At 30.7% G+C, this 22,427-nt stretch overlaps 4 protein-coding genes across 16 annotated transcripts in view; 3 read left to right on the top strand and 1 right to left on the bottom strand.

Moving 5' to 3' along the window:
- LOC123220646 (putative 3,4-dihydroxy-2-butanone kinase) overlaps positions 1-22,427 on the bottom strand; it is an 83,800-nt gene that overhangs the window by 36,813 nt on the left and 24,560 nt on the right. The gene's annotated exons all lie outside the window — the stretch shown is intronic.
- LOC123220594 (putative disease resistance protein RGA3) overlaps positions 1-22,427 on the top strand; it is a 215,099-nt gene that overhangs the window by 173,628 nt on the left and 19,044 nt on the right. The window lies entirely within an intron of this gene.
- On the top strand, positions 6,294-7,040 carry LOC123220825 (putative disease resistance protein RGA4). The gene has a single exon (XM_044643410.1). It carries the CDS (start codon positions 6,294-6,296, stop codon positions 7,038-7,040), a length of 747 nt encoding a protein of 248 aa, XP_044499345.1.
- Positions 7,222-22,427, top strand: part of LOC123220620 (putative disease resistance RPP13-like protein 1) — an 87,311-nt gene continuing 72,105 nt past the window's right edge. The window contains exons 1-5 of one of the 2 annotated variants that reach the window (XM_044643115.1): positions 7,222-10,762; positions 10,891-11,623; positions 11,816-11,876; positions 11,968-12,108; positions 12,214-12,466. In XM_044643115.1, the coding sequence (XP_044499050.1) occupies positions 7,230-10,070 (2,841 nt within the window). In that variant the 5' untranslated portion in view covers positions 7,222-7,229 and the 3' untranslated portion in view covers positions 10,071-10,762; positions 10,891-11,623; positions 11,816-11,876; positions 11,968-12,108; positions 12,214-12,466. Of the gene's footprint in view, positions 10,763-10,890; positions 11,624-11,815; positions 11,877-11,967; positions 12,109-12,213; positions 12,467-22,427 lie in introns of those variants that run through there. The other variant, XM_044643117.1, reaches the window with a different exon arrangement.

Below are 22,427 nucleotides of genomic sequence, written 5' to 3'. Positions count from 1 at the left end.
GTGGTTAAATGGGTGAGTAGAGGAATTCTTAATTTGTTCTATATAAAAATATGAAGAATGATTCTTTATTATTCATTTTTCATTTTTAAAAGTATGAGCTGGAATCAACACTTGAAAACAATATGACAGAGTTGGCCTTGGCATCACAATTAAACAGCCCAACGTTGCCTTTTACGAAAGCCAAAAGACTATTTCCTTCCCCACCCAAGGTTTAGTGGAAAGACAAAAATGCTCGGTCATTAATTTTACAAAAATTTAAATATTTATTTATTTATTAAAATTTATTGTTAAAAGTAAGAATAAAATTATTATTTAACTAAAAATATTATTAGTTAAATAATAATTTTTATTTTTAAAATTAACTATTTTTATTAATTTTAATAGTTTATGAGAATGAGTTTTGGTGTTTAATAGTTCATGAATGAGAGATTAGGTTTTCATTAAACCTTAGGTGGGAAATAAATATTTGGCCAAAGAAAAAATCACAAAGCATATGCTATTATCATGATGAGGTGTCCCACTTTCATAACACGATTTTAAAAAACAAAAACAGTCATCAATGGTGGTTGTCTTTATCCTTGCCAACCCTTGTGCCCACATGAAAATGAAGACACGTGTCCCATTTTCATAACACGATTTTAAAAAACGATCTCAAAAAATAAAAGCACTCATCAATGGTGGCTGCCTTTATCCTTGCCGACCCTTATACCCACATGAAAATGAAGATGCGAGATTCTATTTCTATCTCATCCAATAATAAATAAAAGCCAATTATTCAGTATAAATTAATATTCATACGGTAAAAAAAAGGATAATAATACAAGAGGTATGAATTTTTTTAAATTAAATGAATGGAATTTTGTTTACTGAAAAAATTGAACTTTCAAAGTTTTTTATTAAGAAAATTAAACTTTTAGATTTTCTAATAAAGGGAACCAAATTTTTAATATTTTTCATTATAATTGTTTTGTTTCGATAGAAAGGTAATTAGTTTAACTTGTGGTAATTAGTTTGACTCTTTTAATAGAAATTGTGTATATTTATTTTTTTGTAATGAAGGGTTTAAAGTCTTTTTTTTCTTATTAAAAGAATAACTCTCTTTTATTTTCATTTTGATTAAATGAAACTTCTATTTTATTGCATAAATGTGGGTTAACTTCTAATGTCATTAAAAATTAATTATATAAATTTTTTTGTATTAATTCATAAATAATGATTGAGATAATTTTGGTTGATGAATACAATTTTTGGATTAATTATAATTTTTGGATTCATAATATCATTAATTCATAAAAATTAATGATATTATTAAAATTTAAAAAATTATAAATAAAATATTTTGAATTCATAGTGAAAACAAATAATTAATTATAATTCTTTTTTGAAAACAATAAATCAATAAATTTTATTGACCAATCAATTTAATAATTGATATAAGAATGCATGATGGAGAGAAAAATAACCAAAAAGAAATGACAAAATGCAATAATGAAAGACTTGACTACCTCACATGGGGCACACAAAGAATTTGGTAGGAGTTGAGGAAAGAAAGAATGATTATCCGTTATTTATTTTTCTTTTTTAAAGACATGAGTTGTAAACCACACTTGAAACCAATATGATATAAAATATTCCTTTATTTTGAGCCTCTTCTAATAAACAAAATTAACAAGTTTCTCTTTCTTTCTCACATTCTCTTTCCGTTACAATTTTAAATTGTTAAAGAACCTAACGAAAAGATTGGTATCAAATTATACCAATCTTTATATAAAATAGTTTGATATAAAATTTCTTTTCTTTTTTGAAAAAATATGGTCACACTAGGCGTTTAGAGTATGAAATGTATAATTGAAATAATTTCTATTAAAGATGATATCCAAAACTTTTAGCCCGAGGCAACAAAAAGCTCCAGTTTTTGGTTGTTTTAGATTGTTATTATTACGGGAGAAGGAAAAACATCTAAGACCCCTAAGTAATTGAATCGATGAATCATCTATCCACCGACACATCAAACTATGCATGCACATGCAAGTGAAATGACGTTTCTGTCCTCTACCCCATCGACATTGCTCCTCTCTTACCTACCTTTGTAAGAAGTACTATACATCCATTCACCAATCAATTTACTTTTACCAAATTAAAGTGATGGTAAATGTCTATTTATAAGAAGTATTAATAATAATTTATTATTATATAATTTTGTGTTATTTAATTTTTAATTTAAAATTATTTAGTTGTATAATAATATATCATTGTTTATATATAAATTGATGATAAATATACATAATTTTTATTGTTTGAGCAAAAAAATTGATTTTATAATTTAGATAAGTTAAATTAACTTTAATAACAAAAACAAATTAGGTTAATAAATTATATGGGTAAGAGTTAACGTCATAATTCAGTTAATATTACAACCTTTATATTTCGAGTAAATCACGATTCAATAGATTATAAAAGATAACATAAACTCTCTTATATCTTTTTTATTACGTATCTTAGGTTAGAATTATTTTTATCAAAATAATGTTTATTGATGTAAAAACTTTTATTTTTTCTTTATTTTTTAAGTGTATATGGTTCATTCAATTTTTTTTTTTAAATGAGAATGATGTTTTATTGAAACTAGATAAACTTTTTAACAGACCAAATAGTAAAAAAATTCAAACTTTCATCTTAAAAAAATTTTTAATATAAAAAACAAAACAACACGTGTGTGTGTGTGTGTATTATTAAAAATTCAAGCCACGTTGTTGGAGTATTATTAAAGATTAAAAATTAAAAATACAATATTTTTAAATCATAATGGTGTTAATTATAATTTTTTTTAAATAAAAATAAAACAGTAAATTTTATTGATTGGTCAATTCAATAATTGATATAAGAAATAAAGAAAAAGAAATGTGGACTTGACAACATCACATGGGGTGCATTTGCCATAACTTTGTTTGGAAAAAGTTAACCCGTGACAATATAGAGGGGGAGGCACTAAGGGAGAATAGTAAATGATTTAATTATTAAAATAAAAAATATAAATATATTAGTGGTTAGGGGTTGAGGGCATAGGTGGGACATCCGAAAACAAAGAATTTTCTAATAATTATATCAACACATGAAAGACTACAATTTCAAGCCATGTTATTGAAATATAATTAAAATTTAAAAAATTAAAAATAAAAATATTTTCAATTCATACCAAAAACAAATGGTTAATTATAAATTTATTAAAAACAATGAATTATTAAATTTTATTAATCAGTCAATTCCATAATTGATATAAGAATGCCTGTTGGGGAGAAAAATAGATAAAATGCAAAAGTGGAGGACTTGAGTTCTGACTTAAGTTCTGACTACATCACATGGGCACATTTTCTATAACATTTCCTGGAAAACGTTAATCCCATGATAGTATGGAGGAGGAGTTGAGGAAATAATAATTTTGTATTCATTTTTCTTTTTTACTGGTCAATCACTTCAATAATTGACTTTTGTTTGGCACAACAGAATAATGGGTAAGGGGGCCAAGAGCTACTGCTGCAGGGGCAATGTTATCAATGAGGCCACCATTAAAAGTTACCCCAAGTTGCTTTATTCCGAAGCAAAACTTCAGAAGAAAGACTCAACTGCAACATGCTGCTCGATATAATTTTAGCTTCTTATGGGGTCCAAATAACTATATCAACACACAAAGAGTACAATTTCAAGGCACATTGTGGAAATATTATTAAAATTTAAAAAATTAAAAATAAAATATTTTCAATTCATACTGAAAACAAAGGGTTAATTATGATTTTTTTTGAAAACAATGAATTAGTAAATTTTACTTACCGATCACCTCAATAATTGATATAAGAAGTGAGAACATACATAAGTGGAGGACTTGACTACATCACATGAGGTGCATTTTTCATAACTTTGTCTGAAAAAAGATAATCTCGTGATGGTACAATTAATTTAGATAAACAGAGGTAACTTTGTCTTAAAATTAATTTAATTTTAGATTCAGTTTGAATTAATTTAAATTTAAATTATTTATAAAAATAAGTTTAGTCATTTTATGCGAATTCGATTTATTTAATTTAAGTTTAAATATGAGTTCAAACCGCTAAAATAAAATTCAACTTTATCCAAAACGTCATATACAATTATTGTAAATTCAATTTGTTTAATGATTTTATACTATCAAAATAATAGGATCAAATTAGTTTGATCAAATTAAAATGATGTTAAGTATGCATTCATAATTATATAATGATTATATGATTGTATGTTATTTTATTTTTAATTCAAAATCAACTAATTATATAATAATACATTATCATTGATATGTAGATCGGTGATAACTACACATAACTTTTATTGTTTGAGCAAAAAAAAAAAAAAGATTTTATAATTTAGATGAATTAAATTAACTCTAATAATAAAAGCCAATTAGGTGAATAAATGATATGTTCAAGAGTTAACATTGTAACATAATTAATATTACGACCTCTACATTTTAAGTGAATTATGATCGATATGTTAGAAAAAATAACATTAACTCTTTTATAACTTTTCTATTACATATCTTAGTTTCAAATTATTTTTATCGAAATGATATTTATCGATGTAAAAATTTTTATTTTTATTTTATTTTTTAAGTATATATTATTCATTCAAATTTTTTTAATGAGGATAATATTTTATTGAAACCTAAATAATCTTTTTAACGAGACTAAATAGTAAAAAAAAAATTCAACTTTCAATTTAAAAAACTTTTTAATGTAAAATACAAAACAACATAATTTTTTGTTTTATTCTAAATGTATTTTGTAGAAATAAATTCTAGGGAAGAATATAATTTCAGACTTGTAGGGTTACCAATAGCTATATCATCACACAAAAAGTATAATTTCAAGCCACGTTGTTGAAATATTTCAATTCATATGAAAAATAAATCGTTAATTAAAATTTTTTTTGGAAACAATGAATTAATAAATTTTATTGATTAGTCAATTTAATATGATATAAAATATTCTTTTATTTTGATTAGATTATACATATTATCATATGACAATCACAATTTTTTGATTAGATTATATAATATTAGTATCAAATTAGACCGATCATTATATAAGATGATTTGATATAAAAATTTTTTCGTTTTTCCTCTTTTGGAAAAATGTTGACACACATATAAGTGAAATAATTGAATAGTAGGTGTTTAGAGCATGAAATATAGAAGTGAAATAATTTATATGAAAGATGATATCCAAAACTTTTAGCCCAAGGTAGAAAAAGCTTCAGCTTTTGGCTGTTTTAGATAATTCACAGACGCGTCAAACTATACATGCACATGTAAGTGAAATGACATTTCTGCCCTCTATCCCACTGACATTGCTCCTCTTTTACCTATTGTCTTACACCTAAGGTTGGATTCAAACTGAGCTAGCTCAAGCTCGAGCTTGAATTACTCGTCAGATTTTTTAATTAAAAATTTTAATACAAAATGATATCGTTTTAATAACGAAAAATGAAACTAATTGAATTCAAACTGAATTTGAGCTTGACTTTTACGAGCTTGATAAACTTGAGCTCAACTATATATAAATCGAATCAAACTTAAATTTAATTTGATTTGAATCTAACCCTACTTACATCATTGACACAAGTCCCCCGCCATTTTCCCGTTTCCGATATATTGCCTGGTATTTTGTTTTGTAATATGAAATTAACCGAAATTTAACTGATTGATTTGCTGACAAAAAACTGATAATTGAGAGAGATTAATGGGAATTGCCTCTTTTCGGTTTTACAGTACAGCGACATTTCGTATTTGTCGTCTTTTCTTTTAACGTAGGGTAGGGATTTTATGTGCCAATTAGATTACCCCTTCTTTCTACAGTTTAGTAGGGAGGAGGAGGAGGAGGAGGGATAGAAAATGATTTAATAATTAAAATAAATAAAAAATATTAATGGTTAAGGGTTGTATACAGGGAGTCGGTGGGTGGGACCCCCAAAACACAGATTATGATAGGAGCTATGAGAAAGAATAAAAAGAATGATTTTTCATTATTATTATTATTTTTTAAAGACATGAGCTGTAAGTCACACTTAAAAACAATATGATATGGCACCGTTGGCATCACAATCAAACATCGTGAAGTTGATTTTTATGACTTTGACTTGACTAAAATATTATTTTATTTTGAGTACTCTCCTTATAAACAAAATTAACAACTTTCTCTTTCTTTCTCACTTTCTTCCCTTCTTGTTACAATCTTAAATCTTTCCTTATTTCCAACTATCGAACCATGGAAGTCGTTCTTGAGCCTGTCGTCTCCGAACTCTTTAACGGGTTGTTTAAGATATTGGGGTCCAATGAAGTGCGGGACTTTGCCCGGCAACTTGTTGGAGGAGTAGATTCAGAGATCAAAGTGCTGGAGAACAAGTTGACACACATTAGAAATCTTCTTCGCAGTATGGAAGACAAGCAACTGTCGGATGATGGCGTAAAGAACTGGTTTGACAATCTTCAACTGTGGGCTTATGATGCTGAGGACTTACTGGATGAGTTTGCCTACGAAGCTTTGCTACACAAACGCAAGGCAGAACACCAGGCTAGCTCCAGCAGAGGATTTAGCTGTCTCCCTGCTTCTTTCTCTAGTCCTTTGTTCGCTGTCCAGATGGGGTCCAAGATCAAAAGAATCAATAGCCGGTTGGAACAACTCTGTGGGAAAAGATCAGAAGAACTTAAGTTGCTGGAGCTTTCTAGACTGCCACCAACTAACGTCTCTGCACCGCAAAAACCAGGGGAAACTTCAAGCGTCCCACCTGAACAAGTTGTTTATGGCAGAAATGAAGATGAAGCCGAACTATTGAAAATGGTGAAAAGCGGTACCAACTTTCAAGTGATAGCAGTTGTCGGCATGGGAGGGATCGGCAAAACGACAATTGCTCGGGTTGTGTACAACCACAAGGAGTTGGAAGATTTCAAGTTTGAGAAAAAAGCGTGGGTGTGTGTTTCAACCACAACCACCTTTGACGTTCTCAAAATCTAAAAGGAACTTCTTCAGCAAGTCTCATCCTTTGATCCAAATAATTATAATTTGAATGAAGTGCAAGTTAAGTTGAAAGAGGCAGTAAGTGGAAAGCAATTCTTGATAGTATTAGACGATATTTGGAAGGTGGAGTACAACGAATGGGAAACGCTTACATCTCCTTTCGCAGCTGGTGCACCTGGAAGCACAATGATCGTGACAACTCGCCATACAGATGTTGCACAAACAATAAGATGCTCTCATACTTATCCATTGAAGCTTTTTTCCGACGAAGCTTGTAAGTCCTTGTTTGAGAAGCACGCATTTGGGACTGGGGCAGCTGCTGTTCCTAATCAAATTTCGGATTCAATTTACAAGAGAATTGTTGAAAGGTGTGGTGGTCTACCACTGGCAGCAAAGACCCTCGGTAGTCTTCTATTCTTTAAGCCGAGCGATACATGGGAAAATATATTGGAAAGCAAAATATGGAGTACATCTAATAAAAGTGATCACGTTCTCCCAGCATTAAAGCTAAGCTATTATTATCTTCCTTCCAATCTAAAAAGATGTTTTGGCTATTGTTCAATTTTTCCTCAGGATTATGAATTTGAGGAGAAGGAACTTGCACTTTTATGGATTGCGGAGGGTATCGTTCAACCATCTCAGGAGCAACTGGATGAGGCAAGTGAGTGTTTTAAAAAATTATGTTCAAGGTCGCTTTTCCAACAATTGAGTAGTGATAGTTCTAAATATGTTATGCATGATCTTGTTCTTGATCTTGCTCGATGGGTTTTTGAAGGAATCAGTTTTAGATTTGAGCAAAATATTGTTGAACTACCGGAAAAGGTTCGTTATTTTACTTATGAACCTGATTATTGTACTGGAAAAAATAAATTTAAAGCCTTGGAAAAAGTAAAATGTTTAAGAACATTTTTGCCTGTGAGGCCTAGATCAATTTGTTTTATGAGTGCTACTATTATTTTTGATTTATTGCCAAAGTTTGAAATGATGAGAGCACTATCTTTTGAAGGATATCACATTATTTATTTACCTGATTCAATTGGAGATATGATACATCTAAGGTATCTCAACTTCTCTGATACTAAGATAAGAAGTTTGCCTGAGTCAACATGTCAGTTATTTAACTTGCAAACTTTGCTATTGAAAGATTGTTTTGATCTTGTGGAGTTACCTTACAACATGAGATATTTGACCAATCTATGTCATCTTGATATAAGTGGTGGAAATTCATTGAGAGAAATGCCATATGGAATGAAAAAGTTGAAAAATCTTCAAGTGTTATTTAATTTTATTGTGGGAAAGGATACACAATCTTATTTGGAAGATTTGAGGAGTTTAAGTTTTCTTCAAGAGCTTCACATTTCAGAATTACAGAATGTGACAGATCTAAATCACATACAAGAGCAAATACTAAGCAATAAGAGCAAACTAAAAGTGTTGATACTAGAATGGAGAGATCGAGTAAACTCACAGGCAACAGATGTAAAAATGAATCTACTTGACAAGCTAAAACCTCCTATCAATTTAAGAGAACTCACAATCAGAGGCTATGGTGGTGAAAGTTTTCCATCTTGGTTAGCAGATTTGTCGTGGCTCTCTAATTTGCATGTGTTTACTATTGAAAAATGTCCCCAACTTATTGGAGAAGTTCCTAATTATTTTTCTTCATTAGAAAGATTTGTTATTAAGGATTGTCCAAAATTGGTGGTCTCATTATCAAATTATCCTATAGGTTGCAAATTAGAAATTAATAATTGTGAAGGAATGGTATGTAATGATGGTTCAATTGATTTTGAGAATTTGGATTCTGAAAATCTTGCAAATATTTCGACAGTTGAAGATAAATTAAAGAAGGGTTCTCAAAGAGTATATCATTTGAGGATTGCTCATAATGAAGAGATTATGAAATCATGGCAAAGTTTGAAAAACACCAATTTTCTTTCCAATATAAATTCTCTTGAGATTAGTGAGTGTCAGAATCTAAGATCTATTGGAAAGGGCATGCTACCATCATCTTTGGAAGAATTTCATATTAATTCCTGTCAGAGTCTAACATTCATTGATAGCGATGTCTTACCTTTATCTCTAAAAAGGCTTAGGATTAGAGAATGTGGAGAACTGAAATTTTTAAAGGATTTAAGTGTTTGTTCTCTTATTGAGTCCATAGATGTTTTTCAGTGTAAATCTCTCAAGTGCATATCATTAGATGGTCCGTTGCCTGAGACACTCAACGAACTAGATGTTTCTGATTGTGGTGCACTGGAAACATTATCATCTCGTAGAAATGAGTACCCCCCTAAGGCACTTACAGCCATCTCTATCTGGAGTTGTGAAGAGCTAAAGTCAATTGGTGAGTCCTTTGATAACAGCACGTGTCTTAAAAATATTACTTTAAAGAATTGTACAAATCTTGAATCCTTACCTTCAGGTCTACACCATCTTCCTTGCCTTGAGTCTATTAAAATAGATGGATGTCCAAAATTGTCGGTGAGCAAAGGTGTTCCCACCAGCCTTGGACAACTGTTAATTAATGAATGTGAAGGTGACAAGGGAATGGGAATGAGAATGCTCACCTCTCCAAAGGAGTTAGAAATATCATCCCTCCCACAGCTTAAATCCATCTCAGACCTGACCAACCTCACCGCTCTTGAAGGGTTGGGTATCAATTCACTCCCACTGCTTGAATCCATCTCAGACCTGAACAACCTCACCTCTCTAAAATGGTTGCGAATCCAAAATCTCCCACAGCTTGAACTAATTTCAAATCTCAGCGGCCTCACCTCTCTTACAGAGTTGTACATTGAGAAATGCCAAAAGCTCAAATCAATTCCAAGTCTCAGCGGCCTCACCTCTCTTGAAGAGTTGCTGATCCATGATCTCCCACAGCTTGAATCAATTCCAAGTCTCAGCGGCCTCACCTTTCTTGAAAGTTTGGAAATCCGTGATCTCCCACAGCTTCAATCAATTGCAAGTCTCAGCGGCCTCACCTCTCTTGAAAGTTTGGAAATCCGTGATCTCCCACAGCTTTAATCAATTCCAAGTCTCAGCGGCCTCACCTCTCTTGAAAGTTTGGAAATCCGTGATCTCCCACAGCTTGAATCAATTCCAAGTCTCAGCGGCCTCACCTCTCTTGAAAAGTTGCTGATCGATGATTTTCCACAACTTGAATCAATTCCAAGTCTCAGCGACCTCATCTCTCTTAAAAGTTTGCAAATCTTTGCTTTCCCATGGCTTGAATCAATTCCAAGTCTCAGCGGCCTCACCTCTCTTGAAAGTTTGGAAATCGCTAATCTCCCACAGCTTGAATCAATCCAAGATCTGAGCAACCTCACCTCTCTTACAGATTTCATAATTTCCAATTGCCCAAGGATCAAATTAATTCCAAGTCTGAGCAGCCACACCTCTCATGAACAATTGAGGATTGAGAATTGCCCAAACCTCAGATCCATTCCCGATCTTGGCAACTTCAAAGATTTATCAGTTGAGAAATGCCCAAAACTCAAATCCCTGCAAACCCTGCCATCCTCACTTCAGTCTGTACGTATTACAAATTGTCCACTGCTTAAAAAACGATGGAAAAATGTTAGGGGAAAATATTCCTCAAAGATTGCTCAAATTCCTGAAGTTGTAATAGATGGCAAATTCATCTACAATTCAAAGGAGTACCAAGTTGATTATTGGAGCTTCCTTCGAAGGCACATCTAATTTTCCTAATGGCACAGGTACATCTAATTCCATCAAAGGTTTGTAAAATATCTTGATGACACCTCTACTATTGCCCATATTTTTACTTAATCCAATATCTTTTCTATTAATTTTGAAGTTATTAATCTCATTTGAACTTTGACAGGTGATGGTCAACAAGAATCTCTCAATTATAGTTTGTCCGGGTAATTCATTTAACTTTAATCAACCTAACATAATACCTTGTATCTCTAATTCTAATCCAACATTTATAATTTCAAAAATTTATTGGTAACTCAAGAAACTTTCAGCTTAGGAAAATTCCAGTTTTTGGAATTTTAAATAAAGTAAATTCTTCATGTTCTTGTTTCCTGAGAATATCTTTCAACAACAGATTTTTATAGCTTATTTAAGGAATCATTGTTTACTTACTCGATGTAAACAACACAATGCAGGACTGCTATGCTTAGATTCAATGTTGTCGAAATCATCAAAAAGGCTTAAAATTTTCATTTTCTAACTTCATGTAAGCATATTAAACATTGTGTTTATATATCTAACATTGTAAAGTTACACATTTCCTACCTTACTCTTGGATTTATATATGAAGTCCGCAAATTGATGAGAGCAAAACCAAGTAATGGACTTCTATATATCTTGCTGAGGCGGAACAACCAGTAAATTTTCACCTTATGCAAGTATGTGATAAATTCTTTCTGAATTTTTGTTTCCTCTTATGCAGACACTTATTCTTTCAATTTCTGAGAGGGGTCATTGAAAGATGATATTATTGCTAAATTTGTATGAGTTAAGAGATTTGATGCAAATTTGATAATTTTGGCTTTCATTTCTATGTTTCTACAATTCAAGGCAACAATTCAGGGCAAAAATGTATAGAGGTCAGTGTTGAGCTATTTTTATTCTCAAATTGAATAATAGATTTATAAATTGATCTCGTTTGGTTTTAGGCTTGTCAAAACTTCTAACATCTGAATTATTCTACAATTTTTATTTCTACTTTTTATTATTTAGAAAATAATTCCTTTGCCTCAAATTTAAACTTCGCTAACTTTTCTTTTTACTTATGTCAGATATTTGACTACAAAAAAATTCTGAGCTAGCAACAATATTTTCTGATTGATGTTTACTGAGGTATTTATATGTTTCATGTCAATCTCATTTCTGGTTGAATTTAAATTTTAATACGTATAATTTAATTCAGTATTTCATCATTTTTTTCCAGCAAGAAGCAAGAAAAAAATATTTCTCTAGTTTCAGAAGTAGAGGATGGCATTTTCACCTTATAAATTGAAAGTGGTTCCTCTGTTTCAAAACTTCTCTACTTTGTCATCTCATAGATTGTCTCAACGTTTGTGGTTCCAAGGTAATCAAAAGTAAGCAATCTCTGCAATTTTTTGATAAAAACATAAGCTAAAGATCCTTGCTACTTTCTTTTCCAAATCTGGGTCTATGATTCATTTTTCTTCAGGTGCCACTGTCTCCAACTTAGACAAGCAACTGTTAGAACCTAATCCTGGCATGTCTAAGTTTTCCGGATCTAAACTTACTGGCGTGTCTGCTTGCTGAAATTCCAATACTGAGATTGTATCTTCTAGCTGTTGCAACGGTTAATCAAGCAGCATTTTTCCTGCTTTTGTGTATGGTATTTTTATTGTTATCTCATTGTTTTTGTTTACGGCAAAGACATATTGTGAAATGCATCATTATCAATCTATGGTTTACATTTTATAGCTTATTTAAGGAATCATTATTTACTTTCTCTTTGCAAACAACACTATGCAGGATCCCACACTTAAATTAACATGAGCAATACTATATGTACCCATTTTGGGTACACAAATATATACACACTCATATGTGTCATCATATGATTGGTTATTGTTTTATTTTTAATTCAAAATCATCCAATCACATGATGACACATATAAATGTGTATGTATTTATGTACCCAAAATGGGTACACATAGTTTTATTGAATTAACATTGCGGAGATCGTTGTAGGGCTTAAAGTTTTCCTCCTCCAACTTCATGTAAGCATAGTTAAACTTTCAACAAGATCAAAAGTTATTTCTGCTTCACACATTTAATTGCATATTATTTACCCTACTCTTGCATTTGCATAGAGTCCACCAAATGGTGAGAAAAACGAAGTAATGGACCTCTATATATCCGACTAAAGCAGTACAACCAGTCAATGCTCATATAACAAAGCACATGAGATATTCTTTCTCGATCCTAATGGACCTCTATATATCTTGCTAAAATAGTACAACCAATCAACGCTCATATAACAAAACACGTGAGATATTCTTTCTTGATCCTTTTACGTAGTCTTATTCTTACATGTTCCCACCATCATTACACTTTTATTTTAGGAAAGCATGTCTCCTTAATTTGAAAGTTTTAATATTCAAGGTGAATACTGAATGAATTTCGAGATGAAATCAACACAAATTCAAGAGAGTTCCATGTCACCTTTGATAAAAGACTTGAATAAGAAGTTCAGCTTATGACATTTTTGCAATAGCTTGTGATCAATCAGTTTCTATGATGGTAAGGCATTTCGAACGTTGATAACATATTCTTGTACATTTTTGAGATATTTGAAATAATGAAAAGTTCACGTTTTTTCTGCAGAAACTGTGAGAATAAAAATTTCTAGAATCACATCTTACAAACTTTGAAGATTAGAAGGTGTTCTGCATATATAATTCACCATAAAAGGATTGCTAGATCTGATAAGTTCCAGTCCTTACTAGATCAACTAAACGGTCTCACATCTCTTAAGTAAGTTCATAATAGGATTGCTCTCAAAGGCACGTAATATTTATACTTGTCCCTTGTTACTCGACAACTTGTTAAGCAAGATGATGTTGTTTAATTTCCTCTACAATTCTGGTCCAGCGACAATCAGTTTGCAGTTTCTTTTTCTCGCTGTGCAATATATTTTTTTGCCTTTCAGTTTGGATGGTCTCTTTTGCTGTTTTGTGTTTGAAGTTGACTGCTTGGGGCGAGGTGTCTTTCTATTTTCATAAATTTATTGGTAACCGAAGAAACTTTTTCAGCTTAGGAATATTCCAATATTTGGGATTCTAAATAAAGTAAATTCTTCATTTCTTGTTTCATTTTCAATTCCTTAGAGGATCTTTCAACAACTGATTAGATAAACTTATGATTTGTTTTTTTGTGAGTTTTGAATTCAGGGGAGGTACATTTAGAGGCAGGAGTTGAAATATTTTCCATCTAATTGATTTGAAGCTTATCTTGTGCAATTTAGGTTTACTTACTCAATATAGACAACACAATGCAGGACCCCTATATGCATGGATTCAGTGTTGCAAGAATCATTGGTAAGGCTTAAAATTTTCCTTCCCTAACTTCATGTAAGCATATTCAACACTGTATCCTTTATTGCGCTTTTATTCTAGAAAAACATGTCTCCTTTATTTGAATGTTTTAATATTCAAGGTGAATCTTGAAAGAATTTCAAGATGAATTCCACACAACTACAGGAGAGTTACGTGTCACTTTGAATGAAAAGCTCAAATAAGATGTTCAGCTTATGATATTTCTGTAATAACTTGTGAGTAATCAGTTTCTATGGTGGTAAGACATTTCTAACTTTGATAACAAATTCTTGTACATTTATAGGTCTTTGAAATGATGACAAGTTTACGTATTTTCTGCAGAAACTGTGGGAGTGAAAATCTCTAGAATCACATCTCACATACTTTGGAGATCAAAAGGTGTTCTGCTTATATAATTTACAAGATTTAATAAGTTTTAGTCCTTACTAGCTTAACTAGACAATCTCATATCCCTTAAGTTACTAAAAAGATTCCTCTCAAAGTCACGTTATTTTCTATTGGTTAGCCTATTTGCAACACAAATATTGATATTTATCTCTTGTTACTTGACAACTTGTTAAAATAAAGAAAAGAGAAGACAGGACAAGAAATCTCCTAAAGCAAATTGATGAGATTAAATGAGATTAAACACATTACATCACTTCAAATATTTGTAAGTCACAATTGTACTCTTGTATCATTTGTCTCATGTATTTCTACAGTTGTGTCAATTTCGTGTTTCATTTTTCTTGGTTTTGTAGATGATATGGTTACAGGGTTTGAAAGTTAAGCACAAAAACAACAACACGACTACAAAAAAGGGAGAAAATATAAAGAGTTTTGAAGAATAAACCACTAGATCATTGCTTCACAAACTTGGGCCTCATCGTGTCCCTATGACATCATAAACTTAGTGTGATAATAAGAGGAATGTGATGCTAGTAGGGCAACGATATAGGTAAAGGAAATCTACTGAAGCAGCATGAGATCAGTTCCAATCGTGGTAAGACATTTCCAAATGGCTAAAAATTCTTGTAAATTTTAAGATTTTTGTAATGATGACAAAGCTTATATCTTTTCAACAGAATCGAAGAAAGCCAAAAAAAATAAAAACAGAAAACACTCTAAAATCTCATCTCTTGAACTTGTGGAGATCAAAAAGTGTTATCCACTTGTACATTTTGTCAGAGAAGGTTTGTTAGATATGATAATCCCAAGTTTTTACTAGATAATTTCTTAATACAAAGGTTCTCAAAGTTGTGTTTTTTATGGTTGTTTGTCTAATTTCAACTCAAATATTAATATTTGTCCTTTGTTAATTAATAGTTTGGAGAAAGAAATAAAAGGGAAGTCAAAGTAGCTTCAACAGGATACATGGCAAGAATTTTTCTAGGTAAACTGGATAAGATTAAAAAACTTGATTCATCCACTATTTTAATTATAAGTTGTAACTCTATCTGTTGTATCAATTTTTTTACTTTTTCTTTCAGCTCTGTTATTTTCCTATTTTATTTCCTTTTTTTGCATATGATGATGTAGGCACACAATTGGAAAAATTAAGTTCACTAACATCAAACAGCTAGTGACTTGGAGAAAATCTAAAAACTGTTACAGCCACAAACCACTAGATCATTGCTTCACAGACTTGGGGCTTCATCATTTCACCATGTCAAAAAATGCAGTTGCAGGGTGCTACAGACCTGGAGTTTTGCCTTGAAGCTGCTGTTCACTGCTGCTGGATTAGTGGTATCAGGATGTTTGCTGGAGATTTTAATGTGTTTGGGGATGAAATACATGCTGAAGATGTGGTGCTAGGTTGGCTCTTCCTTGCTGCTGCACTCCTGTTACTGGACTAATACTGGAACAAGAAATCTGGAATTTATGTTCCAAAAAGAACATAAATTCCTTGATTGTGGTGAATGTGAGACAAATTTTTTTGTTCTTGATTGCATAGTGAATTGAAGACAAAATTTTTGGTTCTTGATTATGTAGTAAATTGAGAACAAATTTTTCCCTTGATTATGCTGTGAATTGAAGATAAAAAAATCAGTTTCTATTTGTATAGTAAATTTGGGAAAAAAATTTTTATATTAAATGAAAATTAATAATTATATCAATTCTTGAAGTCCAACAATTCATATGAAACATCTTTTCAACAAAGTGAAAAGACAACAAAAAATAGCAAATCCTGTGTACACTCTATCGACAGCCAATCCATGCTCCAATTGCAAGTTAGGGACTGCTCTGCCTGGTTTCCAAATTGATATGTTGTATTAAAACGTAATGCACAGAAGTAGTTTTTCCATTCAAATTGGCAGATTATACACAACATAACGCATAGAACTATTTTACCTAAATAACAGGAAGCAAAGTATTCATTTTTAGATAAGTAGTCAAAAACTTCAAAACTGTATGATATTCCGCAACAAATGGTGGAGCCAGTAGCGGTTGAAAGCCGGCTTTATCTGGCCCGTCGTCTGACCGTAGCGTAAACGGTCACGGATGGAATGAAAGCTGAGAAGTCTTGTAATGGTGTTATTAATTGCGCCAATTTCGTCGTCCGAATCGGGAGGGATGGAGGTTCGGCCCGTGGCCATCGGCGTGTAATAAAGATAAGTAGATTAGGATTAGAAATTTTCTCGAGAAATTGAAGGAAAATTATGAAAAGAAAAGAATTGATTAGACATATGTTTGGTTAATGCATAGAATCGAAGAGAAATCTTAAGTTGGTGAGCTGTGCATGTCGGCACCAATTTGGGAGGATTTCTTTTAATTATTTTAGAAATTTATATTAATTAATTATGTATATAAGAACTTTCTTAGGATGTGATGCATAAAAAGGGGAAATTGAAGATAAAAGGATCTAATTTCGAAATTAAAATTCAGTCTCCTAAAATTATTATTTTAAGACAAAATAAAAATCATTTTTAAAATTATCAAAACAGAAATCTAAATTTTAAGGAGACAAAATTAAGATTTTAATCTCCTAAAATTATCATTAAGTAATATTCAAGATGAAATTAAAATTTTGTCCTTAAAAATAAAAAATTTCATATTCTAAAATAATTATTTTAGAATGAAATTAAAATTATATCTAAATATTTCGTCCTTAAATTAAATATTTATTATAATGATAATAATTGTTGTATTGAATGATAAATATATTTAAATATCAGAATAATATTTGTAAATTGATACTTGTATTGAAAAGATTTTTCAGAATAACAATAAAAATTCAATTGATCCATCTTGCAGTTCCTTACATTGGAATTAACATAGATTCAAGAAATATAAAAAACTCAAACAAACAGATTAATCCCTACAATTTTGACACACTAGAACTCTCTCTTTTCTTCCTTCTCAACAATTTTCTTTTCGGAATTCTTTGTGGATCCTTTCCATCTCCATTTATCCTCATTACAATCAAGTCTTCCCATAGATTGCCACACACCCTCTCCAAATTTGGTGGACCTTGCTGCTCCACTCCTTTACTGCCATGTGTGTTTGGTGGTACTTTGTTCTCTTGATTATTCTGCATTTGGTGTCTTATCTTGCAGGAATTGTAAGCATAAGCCCTAATTAACAGTCTCTCTGTCAAAAGAGACAATTTGAAGTACACAACAATATTTGCTTGAAGAATAAAAGGCAGAATGAGATTGCAAAAAGTCTTTTTATTTTTCCTTTATGTGTCTAATGCTTCTTGATATAAGATAAAATTAGATCAACCCATAAGAAAATTTAAATATATCTTTGAAGTAGATGAAGCATGCACAATGTGTTTTGAGAGTATTATAACTCAACAAAGCAATACAATGCCAGTGAGTTCCCAAACAAAGTTTAAATTTATGCAGTTAAAAATTCAACAAATCTCTCGTATAAATTGAGAAGAGAAAAATAGAACAACAGAATAAGGTTTAACCTGATTTGGTATAACACAGTAAATCTTAAATGCTTTTACCTTAAGGTTCATTCTCAAACAATACTCTACCCTTGACAATATGAATTCCGTCAAAAAGATGTAAACACATGCTACAAGAAATAAAGTTGCCTAAATGGCAGATGAAACATATCATGTGCTCACCAAAATTGCTTCACCAATTTCTAAAGCTCAATTTTTGAGTGACTTGCATACGTATGGTATCCTAAAGACTAAGTAACTTACCCAAAAGAAACAAAAAACAAAAAGAGAGATAGACAAATATATGTTATTCTAAAGATTGACAAAAAGGTATTCCTTCTATATAAATATGAATGGTATTACAAAAGCTTCAAGATGCAATCCAAAAACTGTCAACCTCTCTTCTAAATGAGCAAGACCATTAGAAGATAATGACGAAATCTTATAGTATGGAAGATGTAATGGTTAGACAATTTTTGATGTATTATATATATAGAAACTTTTAACTTATATTACATATTTATTTGCATGTTAAATTTGTAATATAGGATGAAGGCCCAAACCAGTGTTTGTAAACTGAAGGCCCAAACCAGTGTCTATAAAATGAAGGCCCAAGAAGACTGCAGATATTTTCTATTAAAAGAAGGGCAGTGAAACGGTTCCCATTTCTACAGGATGCGGATTTTTTTATCTCTCATCTTTTCTTTCTCATTCTAGATGAAGAATAAACGCGTTACTCCAGCAACCATTGAATCATGGAGTTACTATTACAGGATTTTGTCAATTCAATGATCAGAAATGAAGAAGAGCAGAGCATGATCAGTGGATCCATATGTAATTTGATTTTCTGATAGGAATAGTAAATTCCAATGGGAGAAGTTAGGGTTTATCGTATCAAAAGAAATTCATGGCGAAATAAAAATAAAATAGAAAGTAGACAAAGCGTTTGATAAAAATATACCGTGATTTCAAACGAAAACACTGAAATATGCTAGCTATAATTTGAGATCTGGCAGTGGCGATCATTATCTGCTGTGGAGTTTTCTTTTTTTATCTTTTGCAGAGACAACGCAGGAAAAAAAAATGAAAACAGAAACGCGAGACGCGATAGGCTGTAGAAGATCTTCAATGCTGAAGACACAAAAAGCGTCTCCAATTGTGACATTCTTCACTACACGAAATTGTGAGAATTATGTAAATATAATAAAGATTATTTAAGAGTTATTTAATCACTCATATATGAGTTCCTTGTTACTTACAAAATTAATATTATTTTATCTAATAATAATAATAAGTAAAATAATATTATTTTAATAATTATTATCTTTCAAATCAAATTAAAAATTATATTTGAATTGAATCAAATCACCTTTTAATTCGTAAGAAGAATCAAATTGAATTATCTTTTCTTTTACTTTGACTTGATTTTTCAAAAAAGGTTGATTGTTTCAATTTAAATTCAAATTGAGTTAATTTTTAAAACCAAATTAACTCAATTTAAATTCAATTGTACTAATAACAATAAATTTTTTAAGTTTTTTAATAAGAAATTTAAAACTCTATCATTAAAAATATGTACCTTTTTAATTTTAATAAAAATATAAATAACTTATTATTAAAATAATAAAAGAGTATCTCATTATTTTTTTCTGGCTAAAGAATCTTTTCTTTATTAAAATAATTCCCCTTATCAACCGTGGTTGGTGAAAGAGGTTGATTATTAGTAACCCTGCCATCCGACAGCTTTTGCCAGAGGCATCTAATTTCATCAAAGGTTCGTAAAATGTTTTGATGACACCTCTACTATTGTCCAGATTTTTACTTAATCCAACATCTTTTCTATTAATTTTGAAGTTATTAATCTCATCTTTTCTATTAATGATCAACAAGAATCTCTCAATTGTGGTTTGTCCAGGTAACTCATTTAACTTTAATCAACTTAACATAACATCTTGTATCTCAAATTCTAATCCAACGTTTCTAATTTCATAAATTTATTGGTAACTCAAGAAACTTTCAACTTAGGAAAATTCCAACTTCTGGAATGTAAATAAAGTAAATTCTTCATGTTCTTTTTTCATTTTTCAATTCCTCAGAGGATCTTTCAGTAACAGATTAATTAATATTATACTTAGTTTTTGGTGAGTTTTGAATTCAGGGAAGGAACATTTAGAGGCAGAAGTTGAAATATATATCCTGCTGAAGCGGAGCAATCAGTAAATTTTTACCTTATGCAAGCTCTTATGTAAAACATTTGTTATGTTTTGCATTTGAGAAGCAGAACATAAATTCTTTCTCAATCCTCTTATGTAGACACTCATTCTTTCAATTTCTAAGAGTCATTGAATATATATTAGATGATATTATTGTTTAATTTGTATGAGTTTAGAGATTCAATGGAAATTTCATAATTTTGGCTTCTCTTTATATGCTTCTACAATTAAGGGTAAGAACATCTGGAGTTAGGTGTCAAGCTATCTTCAATCTTAAATTAAACAATTGATTTAAAATTTGATCTTATTTGATTTTCGGTTTGTCAATACTTTTAACTCCTAAACCATTATATTATTTTTATTTCTACTTTTTGTTGTTTTAAGAATAACTCATCTGTTTTAAGCTTAAATTTTGTTAACTTTATTTTTACTTTTATCAGATCGTTTTACTAGAACAAAATTCTGAGTTGTCAATAAAATTCTCATACTATAGGTTTTCAAGGTACTTGAATGTTTTGGGTCAATCTCATTTCTAGTTGAATTTAAGTTATAGTACGTGTAATTTAATTTAGTATTTATCACTTTTTTTTCCAGCAAGAAGCAAGTAAAAATATTGCTCTTGTTTCATAAGTAGATTATGGCATTTTGGTAACAGAGTACTTACAAATTGAAAGTGGTTCCTCTGTTCCAGAATTTCTCTACTTTGTCATCTAATAGATTGTCTCGACTCTTGTGGTTCCAAGTCAATCAAAAGTAAGCAATACCTGCAATTTTTTATAAAAAAACATATGCCAAAGATCCTTGCTACTTTCTTTTCCAACTCTTGTGATTCCTTCTGATTCATTTTTCTTCAGGAGCCACTGTCTCCAACTTAACTTAAGCAACTGTTAGAACCTAACTCCTGGCTTCAGGTTTGGAGCTTTGGAAACCTTGCTGAAAATACAATGCAGAGATTGTATCTTCTAGCCGTTGCAACAAAAATTAATCTCACTTTCTGCTTGTGTATGGATATTTTTTTATTTTTATCTCATTGCTTTCGTTTTGGGCAAAGTTATATTGTGAAATGCGTCATTATTAATCCATGGTTTACATTTTTTAGCTTATCTAAGGGATCATTATTTACTTTCTGTATGCAAACAATGCTATGCAGGATCCCTACACTTAAATTAACATTGCGGAAATAATTGGAGGCTTAAAGTTTTCCTTCTCCAACTTCATGTAAGCATATTTGAACTTTCAATAAGATCAAACGTCATTTTTGCTTCACACATCTAATTGCATGTTATGTACCCTACTCTTTAATTTGCATATGGAGTCCACCAAGTGGTGAGAAAAACTAAGCAATGGACCTCTGTATATCCTGCTAAAGCAGTACAATCAGTCAATGTTCCTATAACAAAACACATGAGATATTCTTTCTCGATCTTTTTATGCAGTCTTATTCTTACATGTTTCCACCATCATAACACTTTTATTCTAGGAAAGAATGTCTCCTTAATTTGAATGTTTTAATATTTAAAGTGAGTACTGGAAGAATTTTGAAATGAAATCCACACAACTTCAAAGGAGTTATGTGTCACCTTTGATGAAAAACTTGAATAAAAAGTTCAGCTTATGACATTTCTACAATAGCTTGTAATCAATCAGTTTCTATGGTGGTAAGATATTTCCAACTTTGAAACAAATTCTTGTGTAATTTTTTAGTTCTTTACAAAAATTACAAGTTCACGTCTTTTCTGTGGGAACTATAAGAGTAAAAATCTCTATAATCACATCCCACAAACTTTGGAGATCAAGAGGTGTTCTACTTATATAGTTTATTGTAAAAGGCTTGTTAGATCTAATAAGTTTCAATTCTTACTAGATTAACTAAACGGTCTCACATCCCTTAAGTAAGTTCTTAATATGATTGCTCTAAAAGTCACATTATTTTCTGGTGGTTAGCCTATTTGCAACACAAATATTGATTTTTTTTATTGCTAATTAACATAAATATTGATATTTGTCCCTTATTACTTGACAATTTGTTGAAATATAGAAAAAGGAAGACAAGACAAGGCATCTCATGAAACAAATGGATAAGAATAAAAAAATTTCATCACTTCAGAAATTTATAAGTCGCCATTGTACCCTTATATCAAATGTTTCATGTATTTTTACAACAGTGTCAATTTCATGTTCTATTTTTCTTGGTTTTGCAGGTGATTTGGCTGTAGGGTTTGAA

Source organism: Mangifera indica, chromosome 7 (genome assembly GCF_011075055.1).
Source record: "Mangifera indica cultivar Alphonso chromosome 7, CATAS_Mindica_2.1, whole genome shotgun sequence".
NCBI lineage: Eukaryota > Viridiplantae > Streptophyta > Magnoliopsida > Sapindales > Anacardiaceae > Mangifera > Mangifera indica.
This window is presented reverse-complemented; position numbering and strand designations above follow the sequence as displayed.

Coding starts and splice junctions, on each gene's coding strand:
- LOC123220825 (XM_044643410.1), top strand. CDS start 6,294: ATGGAAGTCGTTCTTGAGCCTGTCGTCTCCGAACTCTTTAACGGGTTG.